This window comes from Macaca nemestrina, chromosome 2 (assembly GCF_043159975.1).
Source record: "Macaca nemestrina isolate mMacNem1 chromosome 2, mMacNem.hap1, whole genome shotgun sequence".
NCBI lineage: Eukaryota > Metazoa > Chordata > Mammalia > Primates > Cercopithecidae > Macaca > Macaca nemestrina.
The window spans coordinates 59,611,946-59,639,186 of NC_092126.1; the positions used below are offsets into that span (position 1 = coordinate 59,611,946).

Consider the following 27,241-nt stretch of genomic DNA (forward strand, 5'->3'; position numbering starts at 1 on the left):
AGAAGTAGTGATACAAGGGCTAGAGAGCGCAGTGTTCTTTCAGGGATAACAATCCCTTTCCCCAGCAGTAACAGCTCATTTTGTCCTGTTTCAGTAAAGTAATTTTAGTACTTTGGAACTTTGAAATTTATTCCGAATAACAGTGTTATATTTCCAAGCACAGATTGTCATTGCCAGAAAAAATAAACTTAATTTCCAGGTTATTTTGGGCCACTGTGGCAAGGTTCAGATTTTGTGTTGAGTTGAAGTGGAAGAAAAGGAAAAAGAATGGTCATACAAATGTTAGACCTAGCATCCTGGGAAAGTTGTGATGTGTGTGTGTGTGTGTGTGTGTGTGTGTGTGTGTGTGTACGTTTATGTGTTATGTGTTTTTAAGCAATTGTAGTTTTATTAAAACCTTATGACAAAGGGAATAGGAAGCTGTATAATTTTTGGAGAGACTATTCACTTAATATTGTGACCCAAGGTAGTTCATTAGAAAAAACATTTTCTGCAAAATATTATTATGTATCTTCAAAAATCTGAATTTGTCAATTTGCACTCAAAAATACTTTTGCCAACTGACCGTAGAAGGTCATCAAGTTTACTAAGGTGAGGATTCCCAGTGGAAAAATAGGTATTGGAGGAAGTATACTTTGGAAGTATATATAGATAGACATAGGCATATCATTTATAATTTATATAGTATGAAGCCAACATTTCTGATGTTGTTCAATAACATGTCTTTATGGATGAATCTCTGGTAGTTTAGTCCCAGAATAATTTTTTTCTATTTTTATTATTTTAAAATTAAACTTCTTATTTTGAAATAGTTGTAGATTCACATGCAGGGTAAGAAATAACACCAAGAAATTCCACGTATTCATCATCTAGCTTCCTGCAGTGGAAACATCTGGCAAAACTGAAGTACAGTGTCATAACCGGGATATTGACAATTGATAAACTGATACAATCAAGATACAGAACACTTTCATCACAACAAGGATTCCTCATGTTGTCCTTTTATCACCACATTCACCTTAACTTCCCCAATCTCTTCCTTACTCCCAGTCCATGGCCCTGGCAACCATTGGTGTGGTCTCTAATAATTTTATGTCAAGAATGTTATATAAATGGAACCATGTAGTGTATATAGCTTTTTTCAATCTGTAATTTTCTGGAGCTTCATTAGGTTGTGTGTATCAATAGTTTATTCCTTTTTATTGCTGAGTAATATTCCATGGTATGAATGTACCAGTTTGTTTAACTATTTACCTATCTATTGAAGGGCATCTAGGTTTTTTTCCAGTTTTTAGCGCTTTACATATAAAGCTGCTGTAAACATTCGTTTATGTGAACATATGTTTTCATTTTCCTGGGATAAATGGCCAAGAGTTCAATTGCTATGTTATATAGTAACTACAGGTTTATTGTTTTTAAAGACACTACTAAACTGTTTTCCAGAGTGGGTATACCATTTTACATTTTTTACCTGCAGTATGTGAGTGATCCAGTTTCTCCACATCTTACCAGCATTTGATGTTGTCAGTGATGTGTAATGAGTGATATCTCATTGTGGTTTTAATTTGCATTTTCCTAATGGCTAATGAAATGATGTTGAATATCTTCTCATGTGCTTATTTGGCATCTGAATATCCTCTTATGCGAAAGGTCTCTTCAAGTCTTTTTGCTCATTTTCTAATTAGACTTTTTTTTTCTGCTGAGTTTTGGAAATTTTTTTTTTTTTTTTTTTTTTTTGAGACGGAGTCTCGCTCTGTCGCCCAGGTTGGAGTGCAGTGGCGCAGTCTCGGCTCACTGCAAGCTCTGCCTCCCGGGCTAGCGCCATTCTCCTGCCTCAGCCTCCCGTGTTGCTGGGACTACAGGCGCCCGCCACCGCACCTGGCTAGTTTTTTGTATTTTTAGTAGAGATGGGGTTTCACCGTGTTAGCCCTGATGGTCTCGATCTCCTGACCTCGTGATCCGCCCATCTCGGCCTCCCAAAGTGCTGGGATTACAGGCGTGAGCCACCGTGCCCGGCCAAATTTTGGAAATTCTTTATGTGATCTAGGTACTAGTAAGATATGTGGTTTTCAAATATTTTCTCCTGGTCTGTAGCTTGTCTTTTTATCCTCTTTGCAAGGTCTTTTGCAGATCAGAAGTTTTTAAATTTGTTGAAATTGAGGTTATCAGATTTTCCATTTATGAATCATGCTTTTGGTATTAAATATAAGAGGTCTTTTCCAGTTTAGATCCTGAAGATTTTCTCCTATTAATTTTCCTAAAAAAATTTCTTCTAATTTTTTCTACTTTTATATTTTATATTTTTGTCCCTACTTGTAGAATATGTGAGGTTTAGGTTGAGGTTCATTTTTTTAAAACAAAATGTATGGATATCCAGTTGTACCAGCACCATTTGTTGAAAAAGCTATCTTTCTTTCATTGAACTGCTTTTGTACCTTTGTCAAAAATCAGTTTGGCATATTTATGGAAGTTGTTTTCTGTTCTGTTCCATTGATCTATGTGTCCTTACTTCTGCCAATACCATACAATCTTGATTACTATAGCAATACAGTATGTCTGGAAATCAGGTAGTGATTCCCCCACTTTATTCTTATTTTTCAGCATTATTTTAGCTATTCTAATTCCTTTGGCTTTACATACAAATTTGAGAATAACTCTTTCTACATATAAAATATCTTGCTGAGATTTTGATAGAAATTGGATTATACCAATTTAGGGAAAATTGATATCTTTACTATTTTGAGTCTTCCAAACCATAAATTTAGATCTCCATTTATTTAGATCTTCAATATATTTCATCAGTGTTTTGTAGTTTTCAGCATACAAGTCTTGTACATATTTTGTTATATCTACATCTGAGTATTTAATTTTTTGGAGCAATTATAAATATATATATATGTATTGTATTTTTAATTTCAGTGTCCAGGTGCTCAGTTGATGGTTCTGTTTGTATCTTGAAACATGCAACCTTGCTGAACTTACTAATTCTAGTTTTATTGTCGATTTCTTGGGATTTTCTATGTAGGTAATTATGCCATCTCAATTAGGGAGAGTTTTATTTTTTTCCTTCTGATATGTATGCCTTTTATTTCCCCTTCTTGCATTATTGCTCTGGCTAGATATTCTAGCACTATATTGAATAAGTGTAGTGAGGGTGGATATCCTTGCCATTTCCCAACCTTAGGGGAAAAGCACTGAGTCTTTTACTACTAATTATAATAAAGCTGTAGGGTTTTTTTTTTGTAAGTGCCCTTTACTAAATTGATTTTTAAATTAATAAATAAGCAGGCTAACTTAATGATGAGGAAGGGTCCTAATGGCTTTATGAAGTAGTCAGGTGGTCTGTGTGACTAATGAGCTTGAAGTATCTATTGCCCTATCTCAAAAACTTTCTCCTAATCTGAATGAAATTTACTAAACACTTACTGTTTTGAGTAAAGGCATCTTATTGAATGGAAAACCTCTTAGAAGGATTAATATTTCATACTGCTATCACTCTTATCTACAACGAATAGTTTATTTCCTCCTTGTCTGAGCACAAAAAGCATCATATAGGTGGGAGAAGGAGGCACAATTTTATTTATTTATTTGGAACAAGATCTTTCTGTGTTGTCCAGGCTGGAGTACAGTGGCACCATCTCAGCTCACTGCAGCCTCTGCATCCTGGGCTCAAGCAGTCCTCCCACCTCAGCCTCCCAAATAGCATTGACTACAGGCACACACCACCACGCCTGGCTAATTTTTAAAAAAGTTTTTGTAGAAATAAGGTCTCACCATGTTGCCCAGGTTCATCCTGGGCTCAAGCAATCCACCCACCTTGGCCTCCCAAAGCACTGGGATTACAGGTGTAAGCTACCATGCTTGGCCAGGAGGCACGATTTTGAAATAGAGAATGCCACAATTGGGCAGCAGGAAGGTACTAAGTAGTTTTTCTAGTTCAAGCACAGACAGGAGCTCTGAAAAGGATCTGAAGCCTAATTTAACCTTTTTAAAAAATGTCCATTATTTTCATATTAAATAACTGTAATTTTAGAAGTATGAACACTGCATTTGAGAAGTTTGTTTCATAATTTATTTTCAAATGGTTCTATGTTTGTTTAATATACTGCATTTGTTACTGTCTCCTCCGAAGTGCATCTTGTAGAACACCAAAACATCCTGTTAATGATAGGCCTTTTGTCAAGAATGACAGCATGTCATTATTTTACTTTCAAAATGAGAGGATGATATAGATATAACACCAAGTCATAAGAATGAAGCACAAATTGTATTTCACAAAAAGCAGATAACTTACTTCATTTGGGAACATAATTACAGTATTTCATATCTTCTCAAGTTTCACAAAAATGCCCTAAGTAATTAGCTCATATAGACACTAACAATTTGAAAGGGTTATTACCTTTTTTTCTATAGCAGTTTTGCTTACAGAATGTTATTTACAATTTAATAGCATTGAAAAATTTTATGCAATATGCTTATTTAACATTGCTCACATAATGATTCAGGTAAAGTCAGAAGACGACTCTTGTGGACCTATTATTTTAAAATCACATTGTCTTGTTTTCTGCATCGTAATGAATATCATGTTTTCTCTTTCCTTGCTGAACTTCTAGAAAACCTATTCTCTAAAATGTATTGCTTCACATAAAATACATTTCAGCCTTTTCTCCCTTGACTGCTATGATGAAATAACATTCTAATAGCTTTCACAATGTAAAGTTTATAGCATTTCTATTTCGTTCTTCAGTCTGCAAATCTACTCCACCCATCAAGAGTTTTCTTTAGAATAAAGATAGGATACTTTGTCAGGAACAGGGCAAGAACTGCAATTAATAGGCAAGGATTAATGATGAAAGTGACTTACAGTAAGCAACAATTTTCAAATTGAGAAGAAGAAACCAAAATACAAGATGGACAAAAATTTTGAGAAAATATCCATCTGTTCCTAATTAGTTCAGGTTTATTGACATGGATGGATTATATTTCTGAGGGCCGATAGTGTCTTTGAATAGGATTGCAAAGCCACTCTTGGTTATGTTTGAAGATGTGTAGAGAGTAATAGGATAATGAACAAATGCCATTTCATGTATACAGTGCCCATAAATTACAACCAATTAGCTTAATTTCAATCACAGACAAGATTTAGAATATATTATGAAAGGGTGGTTTGTGAGGATATATTAGACAAAACAATAACCCTTGGGCCAATTTTATGTTCACTGAGAGCAAGCCTGTAGGCTTTGCCATTTCATTTTATGTAGGATTACTAGATCCAGGAACCATATTAGGCATAGAATATATGGACTTTATGAAAACATTTGACAAAGTCTGTCATAATATTCCTGAAGACAGTATAAAATAAATATATGCTGGTAACAAAGATAATTGGATAATTTAATGATCAGATTAAGAGTTGTACCTGAAATGTGCTGAATAATAGAACAGTATCAACCAATGTGATATTACATGCTATGGAGTTCTGTCCTCAACTTAGTCAGTTCAGCATTTTAAAATCAGTGAGTGAGATACATAAAATGACTTATAAGGATCAACTTTGCAAAAGACATGAAGCTTAGAATTTCCTGGATACCAATGGCAATAACTAAGGCAATAACCAAAGGAAATACCTATGTCTAAGACATATATATCTATGTTATATACTCAAATATATGTGAGTCTAAGATAATATAAGATATATATTTTTATGTATTTTATATATTTACATTTACATCTGTAGTTTCGTACTTGGATCTGAAAAGCCAAATGCAGACATAATAGAATGGAAAGTTCTGGTTGCAAGGAATAGGGAGCTTAAGGGAGAAAAGGGAAAATAGTAGAGGAAGATTGGGCATGAATTCCACATGGCAAGTAGGGCAGCCAGGTCTCAAGAGGGACTGAAGTGAGGAACTGGAAGCGTTTGGGGTTCCTTATTTTCTCTGTCTTTCTGGAGCTACAGCGTCCTCATCTCAGCTTCTCTGTGCTCATTCATGTCTCAGATTTTAGTTATATTAGTTAATTTGTATCTTGTACATGACATTTTCTAAGGTGACCTAAGTGCCTGAATCTTCAACAATTACAGGCCCAGTTGGCTCATACCAGCTGGCGCTTGGTCCTTCTGGGTCTGATGTCCAATCCTGGTTCACCAGTCACCATGGCTAGGTTAGATGGGTAGAGGGAGTCTTAGTCACATTGCCAAACATAGCAGCCAGGGCTGTGGAAAGTGGATTATCTAAAATGGAAACATAGATAGAAAGGAAATAATTGGTATATTCAGTATAATGAGACATTGGTTTGTACTGCAGTATTTTTAAGATCAGGGGTTTTATGTAACATAAAGCCAGTTATAGTATATAAAAGCAAAATATAATTGCTAAAAATATGAAAGACCAATGAGATCTAAAGTTTCATTAGAACATATTACAATGATGTTAGTAATGAGATATTAGAATGAGAGAAGTTTGAGTCTTCTCTTATTCTATTTCAGTGAGACCAGCCACACTAAACTATTGCATTTTGGGCACCATACTTTGAAACACGTGTAGAATATTGGAAAAAATTTAGAGAAATCTAGAATGAGGAAGAAATTCAACTGAAGGAATTGTAAGTGTTGACCTGAAGAAGAGAAGACATGGACTATTCCTGATAGCTGTCTTCAAATGTTAGAAAGACCTTCGTGTGAAAGAGGCCTGGGGATGTCACACATGGTTTCTAAGAGGACTGGAACTGGTGCACACTTCAGGGAGGCAGATTTGTGATGAGCCTGAGAAAGGATTTCCTGAGAGACAAAACTGGCAGAAGATGGAACAGAATGCTTTAGAAAGTGGTTTCCCATCATTTGGGATGTTAAAATAAAGGATAGGCAACAACGTATTTAGGTTGAAGTAGATTAATGGAATTGAATCCATGTAGAACTTGAACCAGGTTATCTTTATGATTACTTTTAAACCTGATGTTTTATAAATCAAAGTGGCAGTTAGATAGTTGATATAGTCATTAATCTGTATCCCACAATACTGTATTATGGTTTTTAATTTAAAATTTTTATTATTAAAGTTTAAAGGAGCCAAATTTTACTTTATAAAAATGTGTTATTTTCTTCCAGTTGACATTTCTGTAATCACTTTGGTAGGTAGATATGGTGGCATTACTATTAGTTACAGAAACAGTTTCTATAGTTTCAAGGGAGGTTACGTTAAGAGTAAATCTTGTATAATCCAAGAGTTAATTTCAAATTTAGTGCCCTGGAGCAAGTATTTTATGAAGCATCTCTTATCCTTTGTGAATAGGAAAACAAGCAGAGGCTACTGAGAAATATTATACGAGAAACAGAAAAAAGAGCTATCTCCTTTCTGACTTGGCTAAAATTTCATTTTTCACTGGCCCTATGCTGGCCAGAAGTCATGCAACACTTTATTTGAAGGAAGGAAGAGGATCTATCCAATATACAGTTGGTTAAAGGTGCTGGTTTTAAATAGACCTGAGTTTTAATCCCGGCTTCTCCACATATCAGCCGATAATATTTAACTTCAGTAGTCTCTGTTGGTTTTTTTTTTTTTTTTAATCTATAAGATGGGTATAACAATACCTACTAAGAACTGACTTGGGGAGAAGAGATTAGGTTCAAAGTGTTTTTCCTATTTGTAGATTTATGACAGAATGTTAAATTTCTGTAAAAATCATAAAATGCTGAAACTGAACAGAAACAGAATTCATTTGATGTAATGTCATACTTTTACAAATGAGGAAAATAAGGTCTGAAAAAGCCAGGAGAACAGAGCAGTTTGCAATTAAAGAACAGTGATTTCCTCCCACTTTGTGGAAAATTCATCTTAAAACCAGAATTATAAAGATTATACATTTTTCACTATTTTTGGTTTTATTTTACGGAAAATATTGTAAGAGTAAATCTTTCTTAGAGATACCATGGAGAAACAATTGCTCAGAAAGATCTTTTTCTAATCCCAAGATTTTGTGTCAGACTCAATATGCCTGTTTAAAATTTTTTATACAAATGTGGGCAATGTCATAATTATTGCTCCAAGGCATAGTATACTATATATTTACTTCGTTCAACCAGCATGTCTACAATATCTTCAGTTGAACTTTATTTTTCAGAATTAAAAAAAAAATTTAGTAAGTGTATGTTCTGTTTCCTAGATGTTGCCTGAAGAAAAAGTTTGTAAGTACTGTGGAGTCAGCTATCTAATTCTTCATGAATTTAAAGCTATGGAAGAAAAAGTGAAAGCAATGGAAAAAGAGATGAAATTTTATCAAGGAAGTGTAGATCGTGAAAAGAGACTTCAAGAAAAACTGCATTCTCTTAACCAAGAACTTGAACAGTACAAAATTGACAGCAAATCCAAAACAGAAAGGTTAGAGTATGTTTTTCTTTTCTATCATTTATTTAGTTGAAAGAAAAGTACAGGAAATAAATACACTTTGAATGTTTTTCTGAAATTTCTCTACATCAGTTATAGTTTATACTTTAATACATTTGTTTGTTTCTTAATTATATTAATAATTACTAAATATAATTATTATAGTTTGCTTTCTTTCAAGCCATATATTTACTATCTGAAAAATTAGAAATCAATTAATTTAGTAACCACCAGCTGAGACGTTCAAGTTTTTTTCCCAGGTATATATCTTACGTTTTATTATTAGGAAAATTTATCTATCAAAAATCAGATTAATTTTGGGAGTTTTTCATACATTTATTTTTAAATGGCTTTGGATTTTTAGATTTGTAGAGTAAGGCTTTCCTATTTTGAAAAAGATGCCAAGACATTCAAATTAGTGTATGATTTTAAATTATTGGAATTGGAAAAAACTTTAAGAATGGGTTTCTAATATTGTAGAATCTAATCAGCAATCTAGTCTGCCTAAAGACATTTCAGTGAGCCTATACAGAAGAGTTTTTGCTGGTGTTTTATAGCTTTTCCTATGAATGAAAATTTCTTGATTTAAAGTATTGACAGTTGATGTTAAAAGACCTTGAGTTAATGAATTTAATGAATAACATGTCTATGTAGTGGAAACTTGCTTAAGTCGCTTCGGATTAAATACTTCTATTAAATTTTATTACAAAATTTTATATAAAATATGTAATTTCATTAAATGCCAGTTAAGCCAGATATTTCTTACTTTTTTTTTAACAAAAAAGTAGTTATAGTTTCTTTAATTTCACATCTGAATAATAAAGTATTTTATGATATTTTCATGAAAAAGCTTAAAAATTTGAAGTATTGTTTACAATTTTTAATTTGGAGGGGTTTTGCCTGTCAGGGATTCTTTTGTTTGGTGTATTCACACCTTGCTTTCTTTAATAAAATGTAGTATACATGTAAGACATAAACACATGAAGTAAAAGAAGTATAGAGAATAATAAGGCAAGAAAGTCTTTGTACCCTGCTAATTGTACTATTACTGGTACCCTGCTGATTGTACTGATTGTATTATTACTGGTACCCTGCTGATTGTACTGATTGTATTCTTACTGGAGGTAAAAATCATCTTTTTTTTTTTCTTTTGAGATAGAGTCCTGCTCTGTCACCTAGGCTGGAGTGCAGTGTCATGATCTCAGCTCACTGCAGCCTCTGCCTTCCAGGTTCAAGTGATTCTCCTGCCTCAGCCTCCCAAGTAGCTGGGATTATGGGCATACACCACCACTCTCGGCTAATTTTTTGATATTATTAGTAGAGACAGAGTTTCACCATGTTGGCCAGGCTGGCTCAAACTCCTGACCTCAGGTGATCTGCCCACATGGGCCTCCCAAAGTGTTGGGATTACAGGCGTGAGCCACTGCGCCCGGCCAAAAATCACTTTTAATGATTTGGTGTATGTCTTGCTAGATCCTTCATTGTACCTTTACCTTTATTACAAATGTCTTTTCTTTTCTTTTCTTTTTTTTTTTTGAGACAGGGTCTTTCTATGTTGCCCAGGCTGGTGTGAAATGGCACTATCATGGCTCACTGCAGCCTTGACCTTCCAGACTCAAGCTGTCCTCTCACCTTAGCCTCCTGAGTAGCTGGGACCACAGGTGCATACCACCATGCCTGGCTAATTTTTGTATTTTGTAGCTTTTTTTTTTTCCCTAGAGATGTGGTTTTGCTATGTTGTCCATGTTGGTCTTGAACTCCTGGGCTCAAGTAATCTGCCTGCCTTGGCCTCCCAAAGTGCTAGAATTACAGGCATGATCCACTGCACTCAGCCTTATTTTCTGAATATGTGTAGTTCATATCTTTTTCTCTTAATAGACTAGTTTTAACATAAGCAGTATATCAAACATACTGTTGTGCTGTTGACATTTGCCGCTTAATTATATATATTGGAAATTGTTCCATGTTAATGTATGTAGATCCACCTTGTTCTTAACTACACCAACATTTTTCTTACCAAGAATATGCTATAATTTACTTAATTTTCTTTTCAAAGTTTATATTTTTCCAATTTTTGTTATTACATGTAGTATTTGTATTTATGTTCTTGTGAACATATGCTGTTCCAAAGGATAAATTTCTAGAAGTGAAACTACTGAAAGAAAACAAATGCCAGTTTAAAATTTTGATGGATATTATACCAAGTAGTCCTTTGAGAAAATAACATTCACTTACATTTGGTCAATAGTTGATGAAGTGACCACTTTCCTACATTTTGTTAATATTGGGTTTTTCTTAATTTTTTTCAATCTCTTGAGTGAAAAATATTACCTCATGGTTATTTAATTAGTATTTTTTTTTTTGCCAACGAAGCTGAACAATTTTTTGTGTATTAGACATTTATATTGATTACCTGTATATATATATTGCCCATGTTATTGGGTTATTTGCTTATGTTTGTTTATTTGTAGGCACTTTTAATATAATATTGGCATTATACTTTGTTTATATATGTTGTTAATATTTTCTCATGGTTGCTTGTCCTTTCACTTCGTTGTATTTTTTTGCTGTATCTTTTAAAAGTTTTAATAATATCCTGTGCCAGATTCTGGTTGGTTAGAGTTTTGTGTCAAGTTCTTTTAGTTGCAAACAACGGAAACTTATCTGACATGAACCTAAACACAACAGAGAATGTATTGGAAGAGTACGAGGTGATAGCTCATTGAAAGAAAGGAAAAACTCAAGAACCCTGGCTTTGGAAATGGACTGGAAACAGATCTTGTTCAGGGATCTGGGAAGTCTGGGGTAAATTCACTCAACTTTTTTTTCCTTGCATCATTCCCTTCAAGATTCAAATCCCAGAAGAGTCTCACTGGCTTTATTTCCTTTATGTGACCACCCTCCAATTCCACTCCCTTAGCCTGATGAAGGGGGTAACCTTGATTGATAGTTCTATGAAGACTTCATACAATGAAAGCAAAGGTTTTCACTAAAGAGAAGTTAGAGTATTGTTATCAGAAGATGAGGAAATAGACTCAGGCAAGTAGAAACAACATATGTTTAAAACTTACAGTATTAGAATTACCTTTTTAATCTATTTAGTATTAATTTTGTATATAATTTGAGGTAGATTTCCAATTTCATGTTTGTTGTTTCTCAGATATCTGGCTGTTGGCCCAATATCATTTATTAAATTCTTCATCCTCTCTCCCTTGACTTGAAATGCCACCTATTAATTTTTCTTCTAGCATATTTCTGGATGCTCTGTTTTGTGTTATTGATTTATTGTCTATCATTGAGTCAGGGCCACACTTTTAACTACTTTAGCTTTATAATATGTTTTGATATTTTGTAGGACAAGTGTTTGGTTTGCCTTCGGGTTACCCTGGCTTTTTAGTATATTTTCTTTTCTGGATGAACTCTAGAATCAGCTTGTCAGATTCCATAAAGCATGCTATGTTATGATTTAGACTGGGATTTCATTTACTTTCTAGAGCAGTTAGATTATCTCAATAATTGACATCTTTATAATCTTGAGGCTTCTTATCCTGGAACATGGATTCCCCATTTATTCAGATGTTCTTTAAATCCTTCAATACAATTTTATAATTTTTAAATACATTCTGTATTAGTTTAATCCTTGGACATATTTTTGTTGCTTTTGGGAAGGATGCCTTTTTATTACATTTTTTTGAATGCTATTTATTTCTGTAGCTAGCTTCCTTATTGAATTCTTTTATTGTTAGGATTTTTTAATTTTCTGGAATATTTGTTATATATGTTTATAACATATACATACATGTAAAACAGTCACATCATATGCAAATAGTGCCTGTCATCTTTTTATTTCCAATAGTTATACCCTTTTCCTCCTTTTTCTTGTCTTATTAAATTGGATTGGACCTGTAGAACAGTGTTGAATAGTAAACTTGTAGAATGCATCTTTATATTTATTTGTAAGGTAATGCAATCCTGTCTAGGATGTTTCTGTTTCAAAAAGGACATCTGCTATAGGTTTCTTAAACATACCTTTTATCAATTTAAGGAATTCCTCCTTTTATTTCTAATTCTTTAAGTTTATTTAAAATCAGATGACTATTGAATTTTAATAAATGCTTTTCTGTCTTCTATTGAGATGATCATATGATTTGTTTTCCTTTAATCTGTTAATATAGTAAATCATACTAATGGATTTTCTAATATGAAGCTAAACTTACATTTTTGATAGAAAGCCATTTTGATCATGTTACATATTTCAGGGTTCCCAGAGTCTCATGTATTTGCTTGCCTTCTTCATGATTCTTGCCACTGCTATAAGTACTCTGCACTATTCTATTTTTCTGTGAATTCTCCCTTAAATGTATGTATTTCTATGCATATAGTAAGTGGAAAAACATTTATCACTTGCCATAAATAAAATATTTAAAAAATAAGTATATAACTACAGGTTGAGTACCTTTTATCCAAAATGCTTTGGGTAAAAGCATTAAATAAAAGTACTTTGGTCCAGAAGTGTTTTGGATTTTGGAATATTTTCAGAATACATACCAGTTGAGCATCTAATCTGAAAATCCAAAATGTGAAATGCACTAATGAGTGTTCCCTTTGAAAATCATGCTGACACTCAAAAAGTTTTGGATTTTGGGTAATTTCTTGATTAAAATAAAAGTGTTTTGTCTCTGTAACACTAACAAAATTGCCCATACTAATAGTAATATGTGAAATAGTTTATGAAAAGCATTGTTCTTTTGAAATAATGCTACTAATATTTTACATAGATATTTGCGTCTGTCTTCGCAGGTGAAGTTGGCCTACAGTTTTGTTTCCTTGTGGCATACAAACTAGGTTATACTTATCTTTTCTAATAAGTTAAGAAGGCTTTCATCTTTGGTGTGCACCAGACATCTTGAATAGCACATGAGTGTTTTGTTCCTTGAAGCTTTGGTAGATCTTCATTAAAAATGTATTTTGGTTGGGGGAGGGTTGGTGGAATTTTGATGACCTATTATGTTTCCTCTATAATTATTGGTTTACTTATGGATTTTTACCTCTTTTTGAGTCATTTTTGGAAATGCTTTCCTGGAAAAATCAAGCATTTCACTTGGCATTTCAAATTTCTTGATGTTTAGTATTATATAGTATCCTCTTATTTAGAAGCTTTCCTCTGTATCTATTATGACTCCATTTCTCTTTCCTTGGGTAGCTTATTTGTGTTTGATTGAGAAAGAGACAAGAAAGAGAGCGAAGGACAGAGAGAGTGTGGTTTTCCTAGGAAAATAAACAAATTTGTCTATTTTGGCCTTTTTAAAGAACCAGATTTTTGTTTAAATTAATCAAATATGTTCCTTTTTAAAATTTATATTTATCAGGCCAGGTGTGATGGCTCACGCTTGTAATCCCAGCACTTTGGGAGGCCGAGACAGACTGATCACCTGAGGTCAGGAGTTTGATACCAGCCTGGCCAACGTGGTGAAACCCTGTCTCTACTAAAAATACAAAAATTAGCTGAGTGTGGTGGCAGGCATCTGTAACCCCAGCTTGGGAGGCTGAGGTGGGAGAATCGCTTGAACCTGGGAGGCAGAGGCTGCAGTGAGCCGAGAATCATGCCACTACACTCCAGCCTGGGTGACACAGCGAGACCTTGTCTAAAAGAAAAAAAAAAAAAAATTATCTATTTTCTATCCTTTCTTTAATGTTTAGTTTTCTTTTCTTTCTTTTTTTTTTTTTTATTATACTTTAAGTTCTAGGGTACATGTGCATAACGTGCAGGTTTGTTACATATGTATACTTGTACCATGTTGGTGTGCTGCACCTATCAACTCGTCAGCACCCATCAACTCGTCATTTACATCAGGTATAACTCCCAATGCAATCCCTCCCCCTGCCCTCCCCATGATAGGCCCTGGTGTGTGATGTTCCCCTTCCCGAGTCCAAGTGATCTCATTGTTCAGTTCCCACCTATGAGTGAGAACATGCGGTGTTTGGTTTTCTGTTCTTGCGATAGTTTGCTGAGAATGATGGTTTCCAGCTGCATCCATGTCCCTACAAAGGACACAAACTCATCCTTTTATATGGCTGCATAGTATTCCATGGTGCATATGTGCCACATTTTCTTAATCCAGTCTGTCACTGATGGACATTTGGGTTGATTCCAAGTCTTTGCTATTGTGAATAGTGCCGCAATAAACATACGTGTGCATGTGTCTTTATAGCAGCATGATTTGTAATCCTTTGGGTATATACCCAGTAATGGGATGACTGGGTCATATGGTACTTCTAGTTCTAGATCCTTGAGGAATTGCCATACTGTTTTCCATAATGGTTGAACTAGTTTACAATCCCACCAACAGTGTAAAAGTGTTCCTATTTCTCCACATCCTCTCCAGCACCTGTTGTTTCCTGACTTTGTAATGATTGCCATTTTAACTGGTGTGAGATGGTATCTCATTGTGGTTTTGATTTGCATTTCTCTGATGACCAGTGATGATGAGCATTTTTTCATGTGTCTGTTGGCTGTATGAATGTCCTCTTTTGAGAAATGTCTATTCATATCCTTTGCCCACTTTTTGATGGGGTTGTTTGTTTTTTTCTTGTAAATTTGTTTGAGTTCTTTGTAGGTTCTGGATATTAGCCCTTTGTCTGATGAGTAGATTGCAAAAATTTTCTCCCATTCTGTAGGTTGCCTGTTCACTCTGATGGTTGTTTCTTTTGCTGTGCAGAAGCTCTTTAGTTTAATTAGATCCCATTTGTCAATTTTGGCTTTTGTTGCTGTTGCTTTTGGTGTTTTAGACATAAAGTCCTTGCCCATGCCTATGTCCTGAATGGTATTCCCTAGGTTTTCTTCTAGGGTTTTTATGGTATTGGGTCTAACATTTAAGTCTCTAATCCATCTTGAATTAATTTTCGTATAAGGAGTAAGGAAAGGATCCAGTTTCAGCTTTCTACTTATGGCTAGCCAATTATCCCAGCACCATTTATTAAATAGGGAATCCTTTCCCCATTTCTTGTTTTTCTCAGGTTTATCAAAGATCAGATGGCTGTAGATGAGTGTTATTATTTCTGAGGACTCTGTTCTGTTCCATTGGTCTATATCTCTGTTTTGGTACCAGTACCATGCTGTTTTGGTTACTGTAGCCTTGTAGTATAGTTTGATGTCAGGTAGCGTGATGCCTCCAGCTTTGTTCTTTTGACTTGGGATTTTCTTGGCAATGCGGGCTCTTTTTTGGTTCCATATGAACTTTAAAGCAGTTTTTTTCCAATTCTGTGAAGAAACTCATTGGTAGCTTGATGGGGATGACATTGAATCTATAAATTACCTTGGGCAGTATGGCCATTTTCACGATATTGATTCTTCCTATCCATAAGCATGATATGTTCTTCCATTTGTTTATGTCCTCTTTTATTTCACTGAGCAGTGGTTTGTAGTTCTCCTTGAAGAGGTCCTTGACATCCCTTGTAAGTTGGATTCCTAGGTATTTTATTCTCTTTGAAGCAATTGTGAATGGAAGTTCATTCATGATTTGGCTCTCTGTTTGTCTGTTACTGGTATATAAGAATGCTTGTGATTTTTGCACATTAATTTTGTGTCCTGAGACTTTGCTCAAGTTGCTTATCAGCTTAAGGAGATTTTGGGCTGAGACAATGGGGTTTTCTAAATATACAATCATGTCATCTGCAAACGGGGACAATTTGACGACTTCTTTTCCTAACTGAATACCCTTGATTTCTTTCTCTTGCCTAATTGCCCTAGCCAGAACTTCCAACACTATGTTGTATAGGAGTGGTGAGAGAGGGCATCCCTGTCTTGTGCCAGTTTTCAAAGGGAATTTTTCCAGTTTTTGCCCATTCAGTATGATATTGGCTATGGGTTTGTCATAAATATCTCTTATGATCTTGAGATACGTTCCATCAATACCGAATTTATTGAGAGTTTTTAGCATGAAGGGCTGTTGAATTTTGTCAAAAGCCTTTTCTGCATCTATTGAGATAATCATGTGGTTTTTGTCTTTGGTTCTGTTTATATGCTGGATTACGTTTATTGATTTGCATATGTTGAACCAGCCTTGCATCCCAGGGATGAAGCCCACTTGATCATGGTGGATAAGCTTTTTGATGTGCTGCTGGATCCGGTTTGCCAGTATTTTATTGAGGATTTTTGCATCGATGTTCATCAGGGATATTGGTCTAAAATTCTCTTTTTTTGTTGTGTCTCTGCCAGGCTTTGGTATCAGGATGATGTTGGCCTCATAAAATGAGTTAGGGAGGATTCCCTCTTTTTCTCTTGATTGGAATAGTTTCAGAAGGAATAGTACCAGCTCCTCCTTGTACCTCTGGTAGAATTCAGCTGTGAATCCATCTGGTCCTGGACTTTTTTTGGTTGGTAGGCTATTAATTATTGCCTCAATTTCAGAGCCTGCTATTGGTCTATTCAGGGATTCAGCTTCTTCCTGGTTTAGTCTTGGGAGAGTGTAAGTGTCCAGGAAATTATCCATTTCTTCTAGATTTTCTAGTTTATTTGCGTAGAGGGGTTTATAGTATTCTCTGATGGTAGTTTGTATTTCTGTGGGGTCAGTGGTGATATCCCCTTTATCATTTTTTATTGCGTCTATTTGATTCTTCTCTCTTTTCTTCTTTATTAGTCTTGCTAGCGGTCTGTCAATTTTGTTGATCTTTTCAAAAAACCAACTCCTGGATTCATTGATTTTTTGGAGGTTTTTTTGTGTCTCTATCTCCTTCAGTTCTGCTCTGATCTTAGTTATTTCTTGCCTTCTGCTAGCTTTTGAATGTGTTTGCTCTTGCTTCTCTAGTTCTTTTAATTGTGATTTAGAGTGTCAATTTTAGAACTTTTCAGCTTTCTCTTGTGGGCATTTAGTGCTATAAATTTCCCTCTGCACACTGCTTTAAATGTGTCCCAGAGATTCTGGTATGTTGTATCTTTGTTCTCATTGGTTTCAAAGAACATCTTTATTTCTGCCTTCATTTCGTTGTGTACCCAGTAGTCATTCAGGAGCAAGTTATTCAGTTTCCATGTAGTTGAGTGGTTTTGATTGAGTTTCTTAGTCCTGAGTTCTAGTTTGATTGCACTGTGGTCTGAGAGACTGTTTGTTATAATTTCTGTTCTTGTGCATTTGCTGAGGAGTGCTTTACTTCCAATTATGTGGTCAGTTTTGGAATGAGTGTGATGTGGTGCTGAGAATAATGTATATTCTGTTTATTTGGGGTGGAGAGTTCTGTAGATGTCTATTAGGTCTGCTTGCTGCAGAGGTGAGTTCAATTCCTGGATATCCTTGTTAACTTTCTGTCTCGTTGATCTGTCTAATGTTGACAGTGGGGTGTTGAAGTCTCCCATTATTATTGTATGGGGGTCTAAGTCTCTTTGTAAGTCTCTAAGGACTTGCTTTATGAATGTGGGTGCTCCTGTATTGGGTGCATATATATTTAGGATAGTTAACTCTTCCTGTTGAATTGATCCCTTTACCATTATGTAATGGCCTTCTTTGTCTCTTTTGATCTTTGATGGTTTAAAGTCTGTTTTATCAGAGACTAGTATTGCAACCCCTGCTTTTTTTTGTTCTCCATTTGCTTGGTAGATCTTCCTCCATCCCTTTATTTTGAGCCTATGTATGTCTCTGCATGTGAGATGGGTCTCCTGAATACAGCAGACTGATGGTTCTTGACTCTTTATCCAGTTTGCCAGTCTGTGTCTTTTAATTGGAGCATTTAGTCCATTTACATTTAAGGTTAATATTGTTATGTGTGCACTTGATCCTGCCATTATGATATTAACTGGTTACTTTGCTCGTTAGTTGATGCAGTTTCTTCCTAGCCTCGATGGTCTTTACATTTTGGCATGTTTTTGCAATGGCTGGTACCGGTTGTTCCTTTCCATGTTTAGTGCTTCCTTCAGGGTCTCTTGTAAGGCAGGCCTAGTGGTGACAAAATCTCTAAGCATTTGCTTATCTGTAAAGGATTTTATTTCTTCTTCACTTATGAAACTTAGTTTGGCTGGATATGAAATTCTGAGTTGAAAATTCTTTTCTTTAAGAATGTTGAATATTGGCCCCCACTCTCTTCTGGCTTGTAGAGTTTCTGCCGAGAGATCTGCTGTTTATCTGATGGGCTTCCCTTTGTGGGTAACCCGACATTTCTCTCTGGCTGCCCTTTAGATTTTTTCCTTCATATCAACTTTGGTGAATCTGGCAATTATGTGTCTTGGAGTTGCTCTTCTCGAGGAGTATCTTTGTGGTGTTCTCTGTATTTCCTGAATTTGAATATTGGCCTGCCCTACTAGGTTGGGGAAGTTCTCCTGGATGATATCCTGAAGAGTGTTTTCCAACTTGGTTCCATTTCCCCCCTCACTTTCAGGCACCCCAATCAGACGTAGATTTGGTCTTTTTACATAATCCCATACTTCTTGCAGGCTTTGTTCATTTCTTTTTCTTCTTTTTTCTTTAGATTTCTCTTCTCGCTTCATTTCATTCATTTGATCCTCAATCGCTGATATTCTTTCTTCCAGTTGATCGAGTCGGTTACTGAAGCTTGTGCATTTGTCACTTATTTCTCGTGTCATGGTTTTCATCTCTGTCCGTTCATTTATGGCCTTCTCTGCATTAATTATTCTGGTTATCAATTCTTCCACTCTTTTTTCAAGGTTTTTAGTTTCTTTGCACTGGGTACATAATTCCTCCTTTAGCTCTGAGAAGTTTGATGGACTGAAGCCTTCTTCTCTCATCTCGTCAAAGTCATTCTCTGTCCAGCTTTGATCCGTTGCTGGTGATGAGCTGCGTTCCTCAGTTGATAATGCAGAAATCACCTGTGTTCTGTGTTGCTCGCGCTGGGAGCTGGAGACTGGAGCTGTTCCTATTTGGCCATATTCTGTTTAGTTTTCTTTATACTCACTTGGGTTGAAGTCTTTGGTGAATTTATTTTCAGTCTCTTTTTCTAGTAAATAAATTTAAAGCTATTAAGTTTTCTTGTCACAACAAAGGCAACAACAAACTTTTTGATGATAGTATTTTATTTTCATTTACTTCTAAATAAGATGAAGTTTAGTTTTTATTTCCTTTTTAATCCAAGAAGTACTTGGAGGAATGTTTTAAAATTTCTAAATGGATAGGTTGTGTTTTGGCTATCCTTTTATCTGTGTCTATTTTTATTCCAGGTTGACAGAGAATATAACCTATTTGGGAGAATGTATTAAGAGTTTAGTAAACAGTAAGTTTTGGAAATATTCTGTAGTTACTCTAAAGGGGACATAGTCTTCTTTTTATGGATATAACTTTCTAATAGATCCATTAAATTATACTGGTTAATTGCAGTATTCAAATTACATATATTTTTACTTAGTTTTGTCAATTCCATTTGAAAAACCGCAAGGGAATATTGAAGTCCTTCAAAATGAATATGGATTTGTCAGTTTCTGTTTATGTCAAAATTAAGTTCATGGGAGTATATAAAACCTATCTTTTTAGATTTTATATGTTTTGCTAATATAGAATATCCTTCTTGACCTTAAATTTTTCTAACACTGGATTTAAAAAATTATAGTTTGTATCTTTACACTTCACAGATGTTTTATACTGACTTTTTAACAAATTAATAAACTTTATTTTTTAGAGCAGTTTTAAGTTCACAGCAAATTTGAGTGGATCAGAAAGTTTTCATATAACGCAGTCCCCACACTCACACAACCTCCTCTTCACACCACAATGATACATTTGTTATAGTTGATAAAGCTATATTGATACATCATCATCACCCCAAATCCATAGTTTACATTAGGTTTTACTCTTGGTGTTATACATTCTAAAGGGTTTGGCAAATGTATAAAGACATTACCCACCCTTGTAGAATACAGAATAGTTTCATTCATACAGAATAGTTTCACTATCCTAAAAATACTCTGTGTTCTACCTATGCATCCTCCTTCTCCATTAACACTTAGCAACCACTGATCTGTACTGTTGGTGTTTGGCTGGAGTAGGGCAAGTACTGCTAAGAATGCTTTCTGTCATTCAGTTACCCTTCCCCTACTCAGCTAGATGGATTAAATTTTTCTTGGAGCTCTTTTTTGTCTATGGATGTTGATGGTTCTGGGTTGGAGACTTCGACAGCACCTTGTCTGGGATATGTGAAAGTCAATGAGGAAAGTCAGAGATTTTATTGCCTTGGTATTTATCAAGTCCCAAGGTCCCTAGGCCATCTGCCTTCTTTCCACTTTTCAGAGTCTTTCTATGCTGCTTGTGTTCTGTTCAGGGTGTTTTAGTTGTAAGAAGGAGGATCTGGGAACAATGGGACTACTCCATTTTGGTGGAAATCTTGGGTTGGTTTTTTAAGTCAAATTAAATATTGTTTTGAGTAACTTAGAATATTTCTAAAAAAGGTAATTGGTTAAATTCTCACAAATGTCAGTAGATTACAGAAGTCAGTAGTTACACAATAAAATGCATTTCTAAGTGGCTATTAAACATTTCCTCTTCAGTTTCTCCTCCGCTCATGCCAAATTGAGACTGTCATATGGAGAGTTAATCCACAGTAATGTAGGCTTGTTTATGAGGGACAACACTTAAGAGTTTGGTTGATCATAGTTGGCAATTATCTCATGTTAGGTGAACCAGATAAGTCAGTTTAGAGCAGTCAGCCCAAGGATGGGGCTACATAAGGTAGGTACCAAAGGTCCAGAGAGCCAGATTGAGTCTACAGTTTGAGACCAGATTAATGCAGAGAGTGTGTCTGAATTTACAAATGGTGAGAATTGGAGGAAATAAGTGTACCTGGCGGGCATAGAGAGTGATGGGGGCAAACAAGGCAGCTTTTGTTAGTCATTTTCCTTCCCTGCTAAACCTACCTACCTCCAACCTAGACTGGCTGGATCAGTTAGGAATACAATCTATGGTAAGTGGCTTAAATGGACAAAGGTTTATTTCTTGAAGGAAGAAGAAGGGGTATGGGTAGCTTAGTGATGTCACCAGGAACTCAATCCCTTTCTCTCTCTCATTCTGTCTTCCTCAGTAAGTAGGCTTTTAGCCTCATACTGGTCTTATGATTTCATGATGGTTTCTGCATCACCAGATACTATGTTTAATTTCTAGGCAGGAATATGAAGGGGGAAGCAGTCAGGGGAAATGCTTATATTAGGAGATCAAAAACTTTTACAGAAAGCTTCATCCTATGTGCCATTGGTCATGACTGCAGAAGAGTCTGGGGCATTAACTGCAGGGTGTTGGCTTGTTGCTCCCTGAAACAATAACAGGTACTGTTGTAAGGAAGAAAAGGAAACAGACACTATCAGGGCCTGCCTCACTGGGCCATTAGATTTTTCTCCAGAGTATCACGTGTATGCTTAATTTCATTCATTGAGAGGAAGAAAAGTAGTATCTTGAGAAAATAGATACATCAACAACTCCCTTTGTAAAAGGTCTCATTTTTTATACATGTGTCATCCAGGCTTCTGCTTTTTGTACTTTTGCAGCACTTTTTGGTGTTTATGGAAGTAGCGTAAGGGGCATTTATGCTGAAAATGATTGGGACAACTTAATTTTGAATAATCAAGATTTTATAGAACAAAGAACTGATGCAGAACTGTAGTTCTTATGGGGTGGGGCCTACTTCCTAGGGAACTATTGTCGATCTCTGGGGCCTTTTCAATCCCTCACATCGCTCTTGAGATTCTGATTTGCCCATTTTGGGACGTGTTAAGAATTCAGTCTACAGTAAAATGAGGACTGTTCCTGATAGAAGTGTGCTTGGGCATAGGAACATGGGAATGGCAGGGAAAAAAAACGTTGAGTACCATTGTGGAAACACATTCATTTTCAGGCCATTGAAAAATGGCTCCAGGAGACACAGGGCCATTAAAAAATAATTTAAATCTAGAAGTTCATATCACTTTTTTTTTGTCTAGATGTGTAGATATGAATTTATTACATTGATGTTTGTACTATGCATTACTTGAACTTTGAGGAACCTAAACAAGTTTATTTATAACATGTAGACCTAAGATATAGCTAATCTTTTTATTATCTTTTCATTTTTCTCCCACACCAACACTAGATTGTGCTCTACACCAAAGTCCTTAGGTATAGAACATACTATTTTCTTTTATTTCTTCTCTCCATGAACATGTGCAAACAGTAAATAGAAGTTGACAGGTGTTTTTATGATCAGTATAAATAATGTTTACCTGAGTTTCCTTGTTACTAAATCTGGCAAGGTTATGGAGATTGATATTTATTTAACAATATTGTAGACCTATGTATATGTGTGTATCTTTTATTACCAGTATAACTTTGAAAGCCCTTCGTGTATAATTATGATGTTGCTGTAGCAACATGGTTACCAAAATAAGGTACATTTTTTTTCTGCTTTGTCTTTTTAAGGCATTCTTTTTCTCCCAAAGCTTTTTAATCAGCAGGGGAGAGTTTCAGGCCCAACCACTTATTATTTTTTCTAATCGTCTTTCCACTTTGAATTTCCCTTGCTTAAAATTGGTTACTTATTATTGTAACAAATGAAATATAATTTTTATTGGCATAAAATAGTGGGAATTGTAAGAATGAATTCGAAGAGATGCAGTGTATGATATGATATAAAAAGTATAGGCTCTGCTAATACCTAATCTTATGACTTTGCCCCTTAATCTTTCTGTGCTTTGGTTTCATCATCTGTAAAATGGATGCAGAAAGAGCTACTTCACAGGGATGATACACACATTACTCATTACTTGGTAGGAATTCAGTTACCTTTCACTTTCCTCACCTTCCTTTTTCCTTTTTCTATGTTTGTTAACTAAGGTTAATAGCATACTGTTTCTCCCTATAAATATTGTCACTTTCATACCTAACTTGGATATCTAAATATTTACTGATTTCACAAAGGAAGTTATTGAGTCTAGGAAATATCTTGATCTCAGCTCTCCCACAATTAATTCCAGTTTAATTGGTGTTTTAACCAAAGCCTAGCCCAGCTTTGGTTAAGTTCACAGTCAGTGGAGTTCCACTCAGTGGAGTAGAGATTTTATGGAAAGCATAACTGTAGAACTCAATCATTGCTTTTATTTATTACATCCCCTTTCTTTGCAAAAAGGATATTCATTGATTTAAAAGGGCATAATAAAATTAACAACATAGGAGGGAAATGGAGGGAGAAGTTGGACAAAAACCAAGAATTTGAATATGTCGACCTCAAGGGTCAAAAGGTAAGTTTGGCTTTCCAGCAAATCCTTTTACCTGAGCTCCAGGGATTTTCATACTCATAGCCTTTTTGTAGGAGTAGGAATAGGGCAAGGGTTGGGGAAGTGGGTTTTTTGTTTGCTTATTTAAGCAAGCCTGACTTAACACTGGAAGAAATCCCGAGGAAGTCTAAGGGAGCTAATTCAGGAGAGTAATTAGGCTCTGGTGAGAACTTCTACTAGCTATGTATCTGAAGCCAGTCCTAATAGGCAATAGGTGGCCACCCCGTATAATGCTGGACTCAATGCTGCTCTTCATTAATGAGGCAGGAAATTATTTTAAAGAGTGCACCTCTGGCTTGTCTTTCAGTTAGCTTTTCTCTTGACCCTCATTCCTCCACCCATCTCCTTACTGCCTCACTTACCATAACGCCTGAACAAACAAGTCAGATCATGTTATTTTAGCTTAAAAATAGGTTAAATTTTATTTGTTGCAGGTTTGAATTAATGCGTCTTCACAAAAGTGGACAATTTGAATTTTTCTTAGATTCTTTATATATTATTTACATATTTATAACTGGAAACAGCTTTCAAATAGGAGAAAAATGAATTAACTCATTGACTAAGGTATGATCCTCACCTCTTATATCCATTTTGCAGATGGCTAAGCAAACACAAAGAGATTAAATAATGATGCTCACACAGCTGGTCAAGTTCTTTATCTTTCTCTTTTATATGGTATCACTATTCAGGTTAGTTGAAGAAACCAAACAAATACAGCTATGGTAAATTATGGTAGGGTGAAGAGACTGTCATTGGAGGTACCTATTTTAAAGGGACAAGGCACACCAGATCTTGAGCCTTGTCTTCTTGGACTGAAGAAACCCAGTTGTACAAAAAGCCATGCAGTGTTAGCAAGAGACAGGGTTGGTTGAGTTGGCAGAACTGTTAGGGAAGCTGTCCCTAGAAACATTGTGAAGAACTCAACAAGAAATCTTCATGTATTATTTGCCACATTTTAAACTAAAGTGAAGATGTAGTGAGATGGAAAATCATTTTAATCAACCAAAGTGGCTCCACATTTGAAGTCACTAATTTAGACATCCCATTCTTTGTGTACTTCTCATTGTCCAACTTGATCAGTTTCATTGCATCTTGAAGTCTACCTTCTCTACCTTCTCTCTTTCTTTTTCTGTTATCACTTTCTTTCTTATCCAGCTTAGATGCTATGTTTGTTATGTCAGTCATCTTTTGACAGTATCTTCAAGTCCCATTTACATTATCCTTCCATCATATCAGCTGGGAAAACTGCTAATGTAGATGACTCCAATTAACCACACTCTTCATACAAGTACCCTGGTTGCCAGGAATCTGGCAGTGCTTATTATTTCCTCTTTTTATGGTATTTCCATCTTTTCTTCCTTATTATTTCCTCTTTTTATGGTATTTCCATCTTTTCTTTCTCTATAAACTCCTTCTTTTCCAACAGTATTTCCTCAGGACTCCAAATAAACAAACGAAATCTTCACTTAAACTGAGGCATCTTCCAGGTACTTTCTTAGCTTCCCCTTTCCATGCCGTTCTTACTGAATAAATTACCTGGACTTACTGCTTTCATTTTGTCACATCCATACATCCCTCAGTTCACTGTAATTTGGCTTCATTCATCAACATTTCCAAAAAAATTCTAATTCAGATAATCATTTATTTCCATGTTACTAAATCCAAAAAGTATGCTAGTTATTTGTCTTTCTTGACTTCTTAATAGCATTTGACACAGTATTTTAGTCCTTGTATCTAGAACACTCTCTTATTTTACTTTCATATCATATTCTCATTTTTTGTGTGGCCTTTCATGATACCTGTTGCTTTTTATTGTCCTTTTTTGGCCTCTCCACTTCTTCCTGCTGTGTAAATACTGGAGACTTCCAGGGACCTGTCCACAGCTCTCTTCCATTTGTATTCTACATTCTCTCTTCAATTTCCAGTTGCTTTTATTCAGCCCTGAGGATTTAGTTACCCTCTCTTGATGTAGGCTTCTGAATCACCACTTCCACTTCTAAGTTTTCTTGTGAGCCCCATACTAATCTCTTCAGCTCTTTTTTTAACATCTTCACCTGGCTGTATCACAAGCTTTAATGTGTCCCAAAGTGAACTGCTTATCCTCCTTCTTCTTATGTTCTACCGGATACTCTTGTGTTCCTAACTTTAGCATATGTTACTCCCATCATCACTCTGCAGCATTAAGGTAGTGTTGAGGCTGGGTTTTGCAATCAGATTGCCTGGATTGGAATCCTGGCTCCATCAGTTATTAGTAGCTTGGACTTGGGCAAATTACTTAAATGCCCTTTGCCTCAGTTTTCTAGTCTGTAAAATGGGAATACTAATACTACCTTTGTCACAGAGTTACTCTGAGTACTAAATGGGGGTGTGTGAGATTTGTATCTTATATGGATTTAATAAAACATATGAATTGCTTATATAATGTAATTATGATTATCATCCATCCTGGGCATTATCTTTGATTCTTCCCATATGACCTTCCTCTTAAATATTTCTTGAATCTGTCCATGCGTTTATCAATTCATTCAACCACCATGCTAGTCCATTCTTTGTTTGAACATCTGCAGTCATCTCTCTATCATCTCCCTGTTGCCCATTTTCAATTCATTCTTTATTCTGCAACCTGATGGTTGTGTCAGAATGCATATTGGATCATTGCACTTTAACACTTTATCTGTCATAGGTTCAAGTTTTCTTTAGAATAAGGCTCAAAATCTTCTCTATGGTCTGAGAGTCTGGGTGACCTCTCACCCTTGGTTATCCCTCCAACTTCACTCTCTTTGTTTCAGTCACCTTAGACTTTTTTCCCCTGTTTTCTAAGAGATTATCTACCTCTTTTTGCTACCTCTTTCTGCTAAGAGATTATATACCTCTTTTTTCAGGGTTTAGCTGAGATGCCAGATCATCAGGAAGGCATTTGCCGACCTCTAATGGGGTTCCCATGAACATCCTTTGTTTTCCCTTTTATAATGCTCCTTAAATACAATTATTTGTTTAATGTTTGCATTCCTGGCTAAGTTCCATAAAAACCAGTCTAATTCTTGGCTTTATCTGTTTCTAGTACCTAACAGTGTCTGGCACATAGTAATGCTCTGAAAATATTTGTTGAATTAATTCATTTATGAGCAGATATGAAAAACGTATGATTGCTATGTTTGAGGAATTCTCCTTTGTCTGATTGTTATAGGCAGAAGAGCTGAACTTTCTCTATAGACGCTGGAAAGGCCAGATACTTACTTTCCAAACCTACCTTGAAATTAAGAATGACTTTCTGTGAAGGTTCTGTTCAGTGAGATGTGAATGAAAATCTGCTGGGGGATTCTGGAAAATTTTGCACCACCTCTTTCCTTTCTTTCTTTCTTCTTCCTCTTCCTCCCCATAATGCAGAGGACAGGCTGGAGGCAGATTGGTCTTCTTGCAATGGTGAGGTTACTGTGAGAATGAGCATGGCATTTTAAGAAAGACAGAAGGATTCTTAGTTTTTGATGATATCTTGGTGTCCTTGTGCCCACCCTGAAATGCCTCTCTCCAGACTTCTTACTATGTGAAAATAATTAACCACTATGTCATTAATATACTATAGTCTGGTTTCTATTATATGTAGCCAGATGCAATCCCTGATAGGTGCATA

General features: G+C 35.5%; 1 protein-coding gene across 24 annotated transcripts in view; it reads left to right on the forward strand.

The window, feature by feature from the left end:
• LOC105488569 (leucine, glutamate and lysine rich 1) overlaps window positions 1-27,241 on the forward strand; it is a 232,139-nt gene that overhangs the window by 18,438 nt on the left and 186,460 nt on the right. For 18 of the 24 annotated variants that reach the window (XR_011619828.1, XR_011619831.1, XM_071091139.1 and 15 more), the window contains exon 3: window positions 8,158-8,372. Coding sequence is in view for 20 of the 24 variants with exons in the window: in XM_071091139.1 (XP_070947240.1) it covers window positions 8,158-8,372 (215 nt within the window). In the remaining 4 variants the exon portion in view is untranslated. Of the gene's footprint in view, window positions 1-6,484; window positions 6,601-8,157; window positions 8,373-9,199; window positions 11,184-27,241 lie in introns of those variants that run through there. The other 6 variants (XM_071091143.1, XM_071091144.1, XM_071091142.1 and 3 more) reach the window with 3 other exon arrangements.